The sequence below is a fragment of the Ceratotherium simum genome, chromosome 16 (assembly GCF_057802395.1).
Source record: "Ceratotherium simum simum isolate JZ-2026a chromosome 16, ASM5780239v1, whole genome shotgun sequence".
In the NCBI taxonomy this organism is placed as follows: domain Eukaryota; kingdom Metazoa; phylum Chordata; class Mammalia; order Perissodactyla; family Rhinocerotidae; genus Ceratotherium; species Ceratotherium simum.
In genome coordinates, this window is record NC_141915.1 from 40,298,073 (window position 1) to 40,313,483 (window position 15,411).

General features: G+C 39.0%; 1 protein-coding gene across 1 annotated transcript; it reads right to left on the reverse strand.

The window, feature by feature from the left end:
• Positions 1–2,560: 2,560 nt before the first annotated feature.
• KRT25 (keratin 25) lies at positions 2,561–8,868 on the reverse strand. Its single transcript, XM_004434520.3, is given in 9 exon segments — positions 2,561–2,767; positions 2,769–2,806; positions 3,622–3,689; positions 4,366–4,583; positions 4,947–5,072; positions 5,158–5,319; positions 7,496–7,652; positions 8,050–8,132; positions 8,440–8,868. Coding segments are annotated over 9 exon segments (1,353 nt in total). The 3' UTR covers positions 2,561–2,695.
• Between the last annotated feature and the right edge of the window lie 6,543 nt (positions 8,869–15,411).

Here is a 15,411-nt window from a genome sequence, read left to right on the forward strand (position 1 = left end):
AAATTACCTCTGATTTTAAATGCACATATTCATTAATTCATTCAACAAATACTTAATGTGTACCTACCATATGTCAGGTAGTGTTCTAGGTGCTAGAGATATGATGTTGAACTAAACGGACAATATCCCTGCCATTATGGAGCTCACATTCTAGTTCAGGGGAAGGAACAGCAAACACGACATAAAACATATAAATAAGATAATTTCCTATGGTGATGAGTGACCTGAAGGAAATAAGGTGGGGTGATGTATTAGTGACTTTTGCTAGAGCAGTCAGAAACAGCTCTTTTGATGGGAATGATAAAAAGGAACTAGCCATAGGAAGACCTGAGGGGAGAGCATTTCAGGCAGAGGGAACAGCTAGCACAAGGCTCTGAGGAAGGAATGAACTTGTGGTATTCAAGGAATAAAATGAAGGGAAAAGGTTAGGACCGAGGGTGAGGGTGAGAGTATAAGATGTGAGTAGAGAGATAGGAAGGGCCGGGTCATATAGGGCCCTGTAGGCCATACGAAGACATTTAATTTTATTCCAGAGTGAAATAGGAAGCCATTGAAGGAGGGGCAGTGACATATATATGTTTTAAGAGATCAAACATTGTGTGTTTCTTTTTTTTTTTTGTGAGGAGATCAGCCCTGTGCTAACATCTGCCAATCCCCCTCTTTTTTTTTGCTGAGGAAGACTGGCCCTAGGCTAACAACTATGCCCATCTTCCTCCACTTTATATGGGATTCCACCACAGCATGGCTTGCCAAGCAGTGCGTCGGTGCATGCCCGGGATCCGAACTGGCGAACCCCGGGATGCCGCAGCGAAGCGTGCGCATTTAACCTCTTGCGCCACCACTGTGTGTTTCTTTTAAGAGTCATTTTTACTGAGGTGCAATCAGTGAAGTGCTGGTAAATATTTAATAACCAGCTCTCGGGGGAGGGACTGCTGGTTTGTAGTGTTTGCCAATTTCTGTGTTGTAAATACCTTCTCCATGGCTGATTTCAAGCTACCAACGTGACGTCACTAAATGAGGAGTTGGGAAAAGATGTACAGAATAAATTCTCGTGAGGTGGTAGAAGCAGTTCCTGCACACCACTAGGTGTAATTTATATATATATATATATATATATAAATTCACCCTTTTTAGGTGTACAGGCCTATGAATTTTTTTTTTTTTTTGGTGAGGAAGATCAGCCCTGAGCTAACATCTGATGCCAATCCTCCTCTTTTTTGCTGAGGAAGATTGGCCCTGGGCTAACAACTGTGCCCATCCTCCTCTACTTTGTATGGTATGCCGCCGCAGCATGGGTCGATAAGCGGTGCGTTGGTGCGCTCCTGGAATCCGAACCTGTGAACCCTGGAGCCGCCAAGCGGAGCCGCAGGCACTTAACCGCTGTGCCACTGGGCTGGCCCCAGGCCTATGAATTTTGACAAGTGGATACAGTCGTGTAAAGCTTTATGTTTGAAAGCATCACTCTGATGAGGTAAGATTTGACGATAGGTGGGAAGAGTGATGTAGATTCCGTCAGCATTTAGACAATTGCAAGGTATTTTTCCCAAGTGGAATTTTCTCTAAGATTATAATGTTTTTGTTTCACATAACCTGATGGGGGCATAATTAGGCATTTTGACTCTAGTGGCTTCTGGCTAAGATTCATTAGAAGAAGACAATAAAAGTAATTCAAGGGTAATTCTCATGCCCTTAAAGGACCCCAACATCTTTTCTCCATGTTTTCAGATGGAGCCTGATCAAATTTTCATGGATGGATTACGATATGAATAACCCCTCCATAGAGGATTCAGAGTCAACTAAGTATCTAGGGGTAATATTTGATCTGAGGAAATTATTATTTATTTCTCTTTATTAGATATAAATCCATTGATCAAGATTGAGTTATAAACATCAAGTGTACTTTGTAATACGAGTGAATGACTCCGTTACTAGAACTTGAATTCTAAATCAGAGCTGTTGCTTTAACCTCCCTTACATTTGGAATATTATTTAAATATACATTCAAAGAGGAAACGAAATTTGAAAATTGGTCATTATAAATATTGAGTACTAAAAAATAAAAGTTAGCATTTACTGAGTACTTACTCCATAAGTGCACTTTACAATAATTTGTTTAACTTTTACAATAACTACTTGAGAGAACTACTATTACTATTTTACAAGTGAATCTGAAATATATACATTTTAGCTATCATGTCATTATGTTATTATGTCGAAGTATGGCAAATTGGGGATTTAGGTGGAAGTATTTTTATTCCTTCCAAATTTGTCTCATTTTGAATTATTGGGAAAGCCTCAGGAAAATCTAGGGGGAAATCTGTTAATTATTTTTTAAAAAGTTTTCATATAAATCAAATTTGTTAGGTGTTCATACATCTGTACCACAGACATGAACATTTTAAAGATAAGACACCACCACCAGTGATAACTTGCTCAAGGAAGAAAGTTTATTGAATACAAAGAATTGACCACATTTTCTGTAGGGTAATCAAATGAGTCATCATATTTGTATGTGACATTCTTTCAGATGAATGGGGAGATACTGCTATTGATTGCCCAGATAGAGACTATATTTCAGTAACAGAAAGACAACAGGACAGACACTTCTCTTAGACTTGCTCATTTTTCCCAACAGATATATAACGCCTTCTCTTCTTGGAGAGTATTTGGCATATGTTCTCTCTTCTGTCTCAAATTAATTGCTTTGAGATTTCTCTTCCAAGGAGTGGAGCCTGGTGGTGAGTATTTTGCTGCACTGGTCTACCTCCTTCAAGAACTTTCTTAACTACTATAGGTTTGGCTGGATCTAAAAATTAAAATTTAAAAGGAGATTTTAGAGAGTTGAAAAAAGATGAATAAAATCGCAGTAGCTGAAATGTGGAAGCAACCCAAATGTCCATCAACAAGTGAATAGATAAACAAAATATGGTATATACATACAATGGAATATTAGCCTTAAAAAGGAAGGGAATTCTGACACATGCTGCAACATGGATGAATCTTGAGGATATTATGCTAAGTGACATAAGTCAATCACAAAAAGACAAATATTGTATGATTCTACTTGTATGAGGTACCCAGAGTAGTCAAATTTATATAGAGAGAAAGTAGAATGGTGGTTGCCAGGGGCTGGAAGGAGGAGGAAATGGGGAGCTATTGTTTAATAGGTATAGAGTTTCAATTTTGCAAGATGAAAAGAGTTCTAGAGATGGATCATGTTGATGGTTGCAAAACAATGGAACGTACTTAATGCCACTGAACTGTACACTTAAAATGCTTAAGATAGTAAATTTTATGTTCTGTGTATTTTACCACAACAAAAAAGTTGAGAAAAATGAAAAAAAATTATATCAATTAAAAGAATAATGAGATTTTTATATAGGATGGACTATGCAGTAAGCACAAATACTTAAACATTTTTGGTGAGTTTTGATTTCTTGGTCTGCTAAAAACATGGTGACTTAATTAGCACACACATCACTAAAGTTAGACATCTAACACACATTAATATCCACTACAAATCTTTATTATATCTATTCTTACTAAGCCCTGGGAATATAAAAACAGTTAAGCTGTGCATTGAAAATGAAGTAGTATAGCATAAAACAGAATTTCAATTACCTTTGACTTGATTTCCCACGTTTCCAGATCCATAATCTTTAGACTTGTAACCTCCAGACTTGCAAGCCCTGTGAACACATATTGTTGAAAATATCACAGAAGAGAGTGAGTTAGAGAGAACCCCTCCCATTCTAGATTACTCTGACATTTTCTTTAGCTGTTGGGTGAGAAGAGCTTCAGTGGGTTACACGGTTGAAACCACTCTGCTTTAGCATCGAGGTGATATTTTTACTTTCCATAACATAAATACAGGGCTTGTTGCATTTTGGTTTTGTAAGATGTTGCTAATTTGTATCTTGGCAGTGCTGCATTATGTTATTTTTTTTTTTTTTGTGAGGAAGATCAGCCCTGAGCTAACATCCATGCTAATCCTCCTCTTTTTGCTGAGGAAGACCGGCTCTGAGCTAACATCTATTGCCAATCCTCCTCCTTTTTTTTTTCCCCAGAGCCCCAGTAGATAGTTGTACGTCATAGTTGCACATCCTTCTAGTTGCTGTATGTGGGACGCGGCCTCAGCGTGGCCTGACAAGCGGTGGGTCGGTGCACGCCCGGGCCCGAACCTGGGCTGCCAGTAGCGGAGCACAGGCACTTAACCGCTAAGCCACGGGCTGGCCCTGCATTATGTTTATATTCAGCATTCACGATAATAAACGTGATCATTTCAATTTATGTTCACTTCCCAGGGATCTAAGTGTCAAGCAGATTTCAGTGTATTACATCTTCCCTGTAGATTATTTTACTTACGCATCCTCTCCATCTATCAGGCGGCAGTAGGTCTCAATTTCTTTTTCCAGGTGGACCTTGATGTCCAGGAGCTGCTCGTGCTCCAGTTTCTGGCCCTCGGTCTCGGTTCTGACCTGGTGCAGCTGCTCCTCCAGGGCCCCGATCTGAGCCTGGATCTGGGCGAGCTGCGCACAGTAGTTGCCCTCGGTCTCCGCCAGGGAGCACTCCAGGGAGTGTTTCTGTCAGGAAACGGTCAAGAACCTGAGCCGGATATACAGACATGCAGGAATTTGCTTTGATATAGGACTTTCTCCTCTTGTTAACTTCGCCTGTACTGTAATCGTTTTAGATTTCACATTGACACATAGTTAAGAAGACTCTATGACACTCAAAAATGAGCAAATCTTTCTTTTTGGTAGAACAAGCCTAAAGACATTGATGTTACTGTTTTAGCTGCTCTCTATAAAGCCTTAGTCTTTCCTTAAGTTTTAATTACATAAAAAATATGGATATATTCTCAACATGGATAAGGGCTTTAAAACCAGCTGGCACATATTGAAAATGATGACCTAGGAGATGGTAAGAAAGTGTCCTTCTCATACCGTGGCTAAGAGAGACTGAAGTTCAATTTCCAGTGTTGGGAGATGGCGCTTCATTTCAGTCAGCTCATTGCGCGCTGAGGTCGTGGCTCCCACATCCTCGGAGATCTGCTGTTGCAGCGAAGCGCTCTGAAAAGGCATAAGTGAGGGAGCAATTCTTAGTTTTGTGAACATCATTAAAATGCAGAGGGATTGTTTTCTGGACAAGACTCACCTTCTCGGTGAACCAGGCCTCCGCGTCCCTGCGGTTCTGCTCTGCGAGGGCTTCGTACTCGGCCCGCATGTTGTTCAGCAGAACCGTGAGGTCCACCCCGGGCGCCGCGTTCATCTCCACGTTTACGTTGCCTCCCGCCGCGCACTGCAGAACTTGCATTTCCTAGAGGCAGGAAAGGGTTCAGTTTAGCTATTCCAGAAGCTCACGGGAAGTCCAGAAGCTTCGCATTAGAAGGGTTCTTAGAGTTCATCTGGTTCCACCTCCCAGGCTGTGCAATGATCGCCCTCTATATTTTATATTTCCTGTCCAGCTGACATAACTTTCAACGACGGTGAACTCACTACCTCATTTCTTTCTTTCTGGAAGAGTTTTAATTGCTTCAGAGCCCTTCCTTACGGTGAACCAAACTCCTACTCTTATAACTCGAATTCATCAATTTTAGGTCTGCTGCACAGAAAAAAATCTTAATTCCTTTTCCAAATGAAAGTCCTTAAGATATTTAAAATGAGTTATCCATCATCTCTTAGTCTATTTATTTACGGCTGAAGCATCTCCACTTTGGCAGACTGGTCTTCATTTCACTTAGAGATCAGCTTTGATGTGTTCTCAACTCAGCTATATCCTGAACACAGCATGAACATGGTGGAGGGGCTGGGTCTGAATAATTCTGAATAATTGGAATAATTATAAACAAATAAATATTTATAACTATGAACATATTTATTTATTTATTTGTAATTAATTAATTAATAAAGAACATCATCCGCTAAAGAATCCTAGTTGTTCATTAAGCTATTAAGCTTACGCAGGGACATTATAGTGTCATGATGGACTTTGGTGTCAGGCAAATCTCTATGTGAATTCTAGTTCTGCCCTGTAGTAGCTAGGTGAACTTGGGATAGTTACTTAACTTAAGTCTCAATTTTCTTGTCTGAAAATTGAGGATAAAAAAAAATCCTTCTCTGGGTTGTTGAAAGATGTGAAAGAGCTATTAATAATAAGACCAACAACACTACCTGGCATATAAATGCTAAATAAATGCTAGTTATTATGTTTACTATCATCATCATAGAAGTTGGAATCAGTTTTCCAGCCCAAGTGTACATCTTATTCCATCTGAGGTGTGTGCTGTTGGGATCCAGTGAGTCAGGTCTAAGACTGTGGACGGCAGACCTCACTGCTAAGACTGTGTACACTGAAATAACACAGATCAGCTTATGTCTCTGCTGCAGAAAGCCTCCTCCCCACCCACATCCCAGGCCCTGGATTGGCCCCAGTGACAGTACTGAGGCTTTCTTTCCTTCCTGCACCAAGCCCCTCAGGCAATTCCTGTATCCTTTCCTCCCTGGTGGTCCCTATACCTTCTCTATCTCCAGATCGAGTTTTCACATCTGAGGATTTAGTGGAAACTTCCCCAGTTCAAGCAGAAAAAGAAAAAGATAAAAAAGATGCATGTGGGTTTGCCTTTAAGTGAGTCATTAAAAAAATCAATTGCGTTAAATTCATCAAAAATTTGTTGAGTAACTAACGTGGGCTGTAACTACACTTGAACCTGTATATTTATATAAATGTTGTTCTTCAACAGTTATATTTACAAGACAGCCTCATGACTAATCAAGTAACATTCTTAACTGGATCTCCTGCTTTAAGCATTTGGCTTGACTATAGAAGACTTTTGGCTGTTTAAAAAATATCAAATTCATTTTCAAAGAATAAAAGTTTTCTCAGAAAACAGTGGTCATGAAAGCAATCCCAAAGATATGTTTGGAGCAGTGGCTGTGTGATACGATTTCAAATCCAGTTTTCAGTGGTGACCACTTTGGAAGTATATTTATTTGGAGGTGTAAATTTTGATATAACAGTTTAGTTTCACTCTCATTATTTTTATAGCCATACCTATTGAGAATATGTATTAAGTATATGTAGTTAACATATGTATGGAGTAAATGTTTAAGTGTTTCCAATCTGCCACTGTTAGATAGAAATTTCAACCTAGTTTTCTTAGGATGTCCTTAAAGTATATTTATTTTATCTAATTAGGTGTAATCTCCTAAGCGGGCCATTTTAACTTAGCTATAATTACCCAGCCAAATACTGCTCCTGTCACGCTGATTGATCTGGAAAACGTGATTCTTTTTTTTTCCCATGGGAAACTTGATGAGAGAGCAAGGGCGAATCTGTACAAATACTTCATCACTTCTAAAGGCAACTCAGGCCTCATGCCTGCCACGCAATGGGTCTTAAACCCATTTCTTATTTAAGAAGTCAAGTACATTGTCTCCTGTCAGGTAGGTAGCTTTGGCAGAGGGCCAGCAAGATGCAGACAGTCAGCTCTCACCTCCTTATGGCTCTGTGTGAGGTAAGTCATTTCCTCACTCAGGGTTTCATACTGAATCTCCAGGTCTGTTCTGCACAGGGTCATTTCATCCAGAACTCTGCGTAACCCGTTGACATCTGTCTGTACACTCTGGTGAAGAGCCAGCTCATTTTCATACCTTAAAGAGTGTTAATGATTTTCCAGTTCGTCACATGGTTGGAGAAATACTCACCAATCAATGATCAAATGCTAGAATTCTGGAATTTTGAAGTGGCAGATTTGGCCACGAGAGACATTTTCAAAGTTTATTGTATAACAATTATTTTCTTTATTTTAAGGTATTTCTTTGACAGAAAAAGAACGAGGGTATAGCACGCTATACTTTTACAGCAGTTCATACTTTATATTTCATAGCCAAAGTATAATAAAGTAATAACATTGTTTATTTTAAATCCAAGTATTTCACAGTTTTGGAATAAGAGTTGGTAATATTTAATGGAGGGATCAAAAAATAAATTCAATTTAATGCTTTGCATTAATCTCCATGAATTCTTTTACTCTGTGAGTCTACTTACTTGAGTCTGAAATCATCAGCTGTCAGCCTGGCATTATCGATCTGTAGAACAGCATTAGCATTGCTGGTGGTGGAAGCAATGATCTAGAAACGGGGATTTCGACTTTTTAAAGGCAATTTATCAGAAACCAATAAAAAACAAAAGTCTTTTTTTTTTTAGATTAGGAAGTGGAAATAATCAAAATTAGTATAGTTACTACTGTTCAGTGACATATTTATCATGAGGTTAACCAACTGAATCTACTTAGCGCTTATTTCCAATGCTAAATTTAAATTTCTTTTAAGACATTCCAAGTAGGGATGATACATGTTTTCAGGATTCAGTGAAGAAAGAAAAAAAATATTTAGAAATAAAAGTACAGAAAAACAATTGCAGAGTATAATTTCTTGCCTGATTTTTAAGATCATCGATTATCGGGAAGTATCTACTGTAGTCGTGATCGAGTCCCCGGCAAGAACCAGGCCCAAATTTCTCATACCAGCCCTTGATCTTCTGCTCCAGGTCGGCGTTGGCCTCCTCCAGGGCGCGCACCTTCTCCAGGTAGGAGGCCAGCCGGTCGTTGAGGTTCTGCATGGTCACCTTCTCGTTGCCAGAAAGGAGGCCCCCCTCGTTCCCCGTAAAGCCAGCGCAGAGATTGCTTCCCGCTGCATTTCCTCCCGATGAGCTGCCCCCGAAGGCACACGAGAAACCGCTTCCGATTCCAGGTATGCTGCAAGCATTTCCAGCCCCAAAGCTGGCTCCGCCACCAGCGAGCCTGAGGGATCCTGTGGTGGGCCGGGGACAGGCCCTCCTGGATGCACTGGAAAGTCGGAGAGACATGGTGTCCGGGCAAGCGTGTCGCGGAGCTGTATTTGTGAAGTCAGAATGGAGCGCCTTCTCCTCTCGACTGTCTTGTTTGCCTTTTTATAGACAATTCCCAAGTGTGTTCTGGATGAAATTCTGCCTACATAGAGTAAAACATGGCTTGCCGGCCTCAGCAAGTTAGCATAATTGGATGATTTTTCCTAATTAGTAACTAGCTTCATGGGGCTCCATTCTGTAGGAGGACAGTTGCCCTCAGGTTGGTGGTTATCTGAGCAATGGGTCTGGGTGGAGCGATTTCAGGTTCCTAACTACATTTTTAAATTGTAAGTGAGTCATTCTTCACTTCCCTCCTTAGAAGATAAAACTCATCAGTCCACCACACAATAAAAATCTGGCGTCATGGTTTTGGGCTAATATGCCAAGGCAGATTTTGATGTTTCTGAGACTTTTTCTACTTTTATTTTCACAATTCTTTCCACAGAAATAGAGAACAGAACTGGAATCATTATTTCCCCAACCTGGTCCTTCAATCACCAGTTTTTTTCCTCCTCTTGTCACTGTTTCCCATGGGAAGTTGACTTCCATTTTGGCTGACATGCATCATATTTTGTTGACACTTACTTATGTCTAGGGATAGTCTTCTCTTATCCATTTTGGTAATTAGGAACACACCCCTGATTGCTGTTATGTGTTGTGGGTGTTTGGAAGGACATTAACATATTTCCTGACCCTGCAAAATTTGAAGCAAATCTGGAAGGAAATATTTCATCTGTTTTTACTTCATTGTGGTTTAACTTAGGTGAAAGTCATCAGTAAACTACTGGGTGTGGATTCCCATATTTTTATTGAAAACCCTAAATATTATGGAAATTTTTGAAAAATCTGGAAATTGCCTTTTGGACACAATTTCCATGAATATTTATTATGTGAGGCTGTGGTGAACATGCAGATTCATTCAGTCATTTATTTAACAAATATTTATTAAACACTAACTGTGTGCCAGTCACTGTTCTGGGTACTTGGGGTAAGCAGAATCATGCATTATTTGTCCTTTTGTGACTGGCTTATTTCACTTAGCATAATGTCTTCAAGGTTTATCCATGTGGTAGCATGTATCAGAATTTCCTTTCTTTTTAAGGCTGAATAATGTTCCGTTGTGTGTATATACCACATTTTGTTTATCCATTCGTCAGGTGATGGACACTTGGGTTGTGTCTTCCTTTTGGCTATTGGGAATAATGCTGCTATGAACATGGGTGTACAAGTATCTGTTTGAGTCCCTGCTTTCATTTCTCGTGGGAAGACGTCCAAAAGTGGAATTACTAGATCATATGGTAATTCTATTTTTAATTTTTTGAGGAAATGCCATACTGTTTTCCATAGTGGCTGCACTATTTTCCATTCTCACAATAGTGCACAAGGGTTCCAATTTTTCCACATCTTCACCAATATTTGTTATTTTCTTTTTTTGATAGCAGCCAAATGCTATCAAATGCCTATGAGGTAGTATCTCATTGTAGCTTTTATTTGCCTTTCTCTAATGATTAGTGACATTGGTGATCTTTTCATGTGCTTGTTAGCTGTTGGTATATCTTCTCTGGAGAAATGTCTAGTCAAGTCTTTTGTCCATTTTTTAAATCATATTGTTTGTGTTTTTGTTGTTGAGTTATAGGAGTTTGTTATAGATTCTGAATATTAACCCATTATCATCTTAATTTTAAAGAGATTAAATTTATCACTCTTTTGATTTTTGGATTGTGATTATTTTATCTTATTTAAGAAATAATTAACTCTCCAAAATCATAAAAATATTTTCCTATATTGTTTTCTCAACATTTAGTCATTTTGCCTTTCATGTTTAAGGATTTGGTAGTTTGGAATGATTTTTGAGTATTCTGTCAACAGAATCAAACTTCATTTTTTTCCAATAAGGATAGCAATAATTTCAGCCCTATTTACTGAGTGGCACCGTCCTTTCCTTGCAGTGCCATATTGTCATAAAGAAAGTGTCCAATGCCTCTTCTGTCCTCAGTAAAATCTTCATATAGGTGAGGGTTCAGTTGGTACTCTTTTTCTCTCTGTTTCAGAACCTTATCATTTTAGTTACTGTTGCTCCATAATATAACCTGATATTTGGTAAGACAAGTATTCCACTTTGTTCTTATGTGCCATCAAGTCAAATATTCTTTCTCCATTGTTCTTTAGTATTAATTTTAAAATCAGCTTTTCACAAATACAATCAGATCCCAGGATTTGCCTTAAATCTATAAAGCTATTTGAGGAAAATTGACATGTCTATGATGTTGTGTATATCTGTGCAAAATATGGAATCCTCTTTCCATTTATTAGGTTTTCCTTAATGTCCTTCAGTAAAAAGTTACAGATTTTTCCATAATGTAGTTTCACATCTTTTAAAATAACTATTTCCACCTATTTTTCTAATATTGTTTTAAATGTATCTTTTATTTTTTTTAAAGATTTTATTTATTCATTTTTTTCCCCCCCAAAGCCCCAGTAGATAGTTGTATGTCATAGGTTCACATCCTTCTAGTTGCTGTACGTGGGTCTCGGCCTCACGTTGGAGGGAGAAGTGGTGCCTTGGGGCGTGCCCGGGATCCGAACCCGGGCCGCCAGCATCAGAGCGCACGCACTTAACCGCTAAGCCACGGAGCCGGCCCTAAAGGTATCTTTTAGAAATCACTCTATCTAGATAAATTTTACTATGTAAAGAAATGCAATTGATATTTGTGTAGTGATTTTGATCAATCTTGCTGCATTGTATTGTTCTTTTTTCCCTCAGTTTTTATTTGTTCTTTCCAACTTTATTGAGGTATAATTGACAAATAAAAATGTAACATATTTAAAGTGTATAATGTGATAATTTGATATTTGTATACATTGTGAAACAATTCTCACAATGAAGTTAATTAACACATCCATCACCTCACATAGTTACCTTTTGTGTGTATGTGAGAATGCATAAGATCTACTCTCTTAGCAAATTTCTAGTATGCAATACAGTATAATTAACTTTAGTCACCATGCTACACATTAGATCTTCAGAACTTATTCATTTTATAACTGAAATTTGTACCCTTTTACCAACTTATCCCCATTTTCCCACCCCCCAGTCCCTGGCAACCACCATTCTACTTTCTGCATGAAACCATTCTTGATGTAAACAAATCTAGCAATATCTAAGAGTATAGAGTAAAATGTTAAAGTTCCTCCTCACCTTCCCCTCTCTTCTGTCCTCCCTAATCTCTCAGGTAACTACAGTTTACCTTTCCAGATGTTTGCACCCTTCCAAATGGTTTTCTACTCATTTGCATACATAGGTAGCGTGTAAACACGCATATGCCATATGTGAATCCTCTGTGTTATATGTGTTGTCCTGTAACTTGCTTTGTTCACCTTACATAATATGGCTTAGAGCATGAATAGGTGCCTAATGTGGCAGAAACTGTTGGCTGACCCCCAATTTTTAACTGAGCAATGGTTGCCTACAATAAAGACTATTTTCTCCAGCATTCTTTGCAGCTAACTGTGGCCATGTGATTAAGCCAGTCAGTGTGATGTTAGCAGAAGTATATGTGGCATGTTCTAGACACTTTATCTAAGAGGAAGCTGACACAGTCTTTGTCCCATCTTCTCCCTTTCCTCTACCCTGCTGAAATGGGTGTGATGACGGGATATGATGGCTGGAGCTTCATCTTGGACCATGAGCCAGGGCTACATCCTGAGTATGGCAGAGTAGAAAGCTGAAAAAGACCTAGGTCCCTGACGATGCTCTGGTGCAAAGCTACCATCTTAGCTCTGAATAGCCTACCTCTGTATTTTTATGTGTGAAAGAAATAAACTTCTATCTGTGTAAAGTCCTGTTATTTTGTTACTATTACTCAGGGCCAAACTTAATATTAAGTAATTCGTTTAACCACTATCTTGTTAAGAGACCTTCAGATTGTTTCCAACTTTTTGCTGTTATTAATAACGCTGAACATGTGCATATTTTTCTTTGGGATAGATTCCTTAAAATTTTTTGTCAATTTTTTTTTAGTCAGGGTTATTGAGGTTTAATATACCTATAGTAAAATTCATCCTTTTTCAGTACACAATTCTATGGATTTTAACAAACATAGCAATGTAACCCCCACCACCATCAAGATACAGAACAGTTGTTACCTCCCAAAATTTCCTTGTACCCCTATGTAGTCAACCTCTCCCCACAGTCCCAGCTCCAGGCAAACACTGACCAGTTATCTATGTCTATAGTTTTGCCTATTCCAGGATGTCATATAAGTGGAATCATACAGTATGTACCCCTCGAGTCTAACTTGTTTCACTTAGCACACCGCTGTTGAGATGCATTCACGTATGAGTGAGCACAGTGGGCAGTGGGAATATTCCTAGAAGCCTCCCATGGAAATGATGAGACACTCATAAATATATCCCGCTATGCTCAATTCAGCTTCCTCTTGATTTAGGGTGACCCTATGTCCATATGCCTACAATAGATCACTTCATGTATGCTAATATGTTTGCTTAATAGCATCCTTTTCTCCCTCTCAGTTGTTGCATTTGGATAATAAAGTATATGGTCATCCTATTTTAGAAGGGCCATCAAAATGCTCGTGGATATTTCATGCCACCAGACATGAAGGAAACTGATGATGGAGGGGAAATGGGAGTGGAAAGAGATAGCAGACTTAAACGATTGTGGTAAAATTATCTTAGCTTTGCAAATTTTACAAAAACGGCTATACAAACATAATGCCAGGGCCTTTCCTGTGCTAAGGAGGGGCCCTGAAGCTTATGTGCCATTAGTGTCATAGTAAATTCACCTGTTAGTCACCCTGCCTTCAGCTTTGTCCTTCAGCCTGGCCCTCCATCACACTTGCTTATTCTAAGTCCTGAATCTCTCCTGCATTCTATGGGGTCGATTATTTCCCTGAACATGCATTTTTTTGTTGAGGCTTCTTCCACCATTCTGAACCAGATAGGCTTTCTCTACTTACTTACTTTCTTCCAAAAATTGTCAGATTTCTTTTATCCACCTATGTCCCTTCTCTCATTCTTTTTATCTTTGTGGTTTTATACCTTTCTCATTCCTTAAATGATGTTTTAGTGAGGTGTGGGGAGGGAGAAGAACCCGCATGTTCAGTACAACGACGTTTTTAGAAAGAAGGTGGATGTTCTCTGTCTTCGCCATGATTGGACGTAGCCTCAAATTGGTCACTTTCAAGAATGTGACTCTTGCATCAGTCCCAGGGGCTCAGGGCACATGTAAAATATCTGGATCAGAGACGAAATATGGCCTGCCAGATGTCCTCAGGCAGTTCTAATGTAGCACAATACTGTTTGTGTCCTTCCTGCACAGACATTTTGCTGTCTTTGTCAGGAGGGAGATCCTGCCTGTTCCTCAGTCCGTGTTTCACCATGAACTCCAATGATGATTCCTATTGGTCCTAACTTTACAGAGTAGTACTTTCTCAGCCTATTCTGTAAAATATTGGTTTCCAAGGGCCTGAAAGTGAATTGTCTAGGACGTTCTGTCTAGCCATGGTGTCTGAATGATGGATACTGGACAAGGTTTGGTAGTTAACAATTTAAGATGCCCAATAATAGTTTTTGGGATTTGTCCACTGTTGGTGACAGGCATTCACTTGTTAATTTTTTGCTAATACTGACTTCTTAGAAATGAAGATGAGTACTTAAGCTTTCCAACCCTCATTTCAAGAAGCATAGTTGTTAGCTAAAAACGTGTATTTTGGAATCATAGTTTATGCTTGCATCAAATATAAATCTGTCTCATGTAGATAATGTAGATAGGTAAGTCTATTTATCTGTTTAAGTAGGAAGAGTGGATACAGAAAAATGGAAGTTAGTCAGATTGTTCTTAGAAAGAGTAAGAACTCTATTGAGAACAAGGAATAACTAGTACTGGTGGTCACAAGAGAAACATTGTGGTGTAAGATGGTAGATTAGCCGAGTGTCTTAAGAGATGAGGTTGTGGCTCTAGTCCTCCAGTTCCTGGGAGACAGAGCCTCTGGATGACTCTACTAGTAAGAATGAGATGGTAACAAAGCATAGTGAGGTAAACTGTAGCTTCAGAGAGAGGGGCATGTGGTGACCAGGACTTAATCAATATGGCAACAGAGAAGGTTGGTGCTGGAGAGAAGCTGGAGATGGGTAATAAACAGAGAGGAAAAGACTATGTCTTCACACCAACTAGAAGCCAGACTTCTTATTGTGTCGTTGCTGATAATGCACACAAGGATCTGCCTGATTATGGTGCCTCTTGGGTGGCAATGGAATCTTCGTGTGAAAATAGAATGTGCTTGGGTGAAATTCTTATGCTGATTTTTTTCTGGTCAATGGGACTCCAGTCACCATGATGGAGAGGGAGATCTAGATTTGAATCTAGACCCCGTCACATATCAGCTGTGTAACTCTGGAGAAATTACTTAATCTCTTTGAATGTCTGTATCATATGTAAAGTAAAGATAATAAAAACACCTACTTTTATAAGCCTTTATGAAGATTAAATTTGTTAATTCA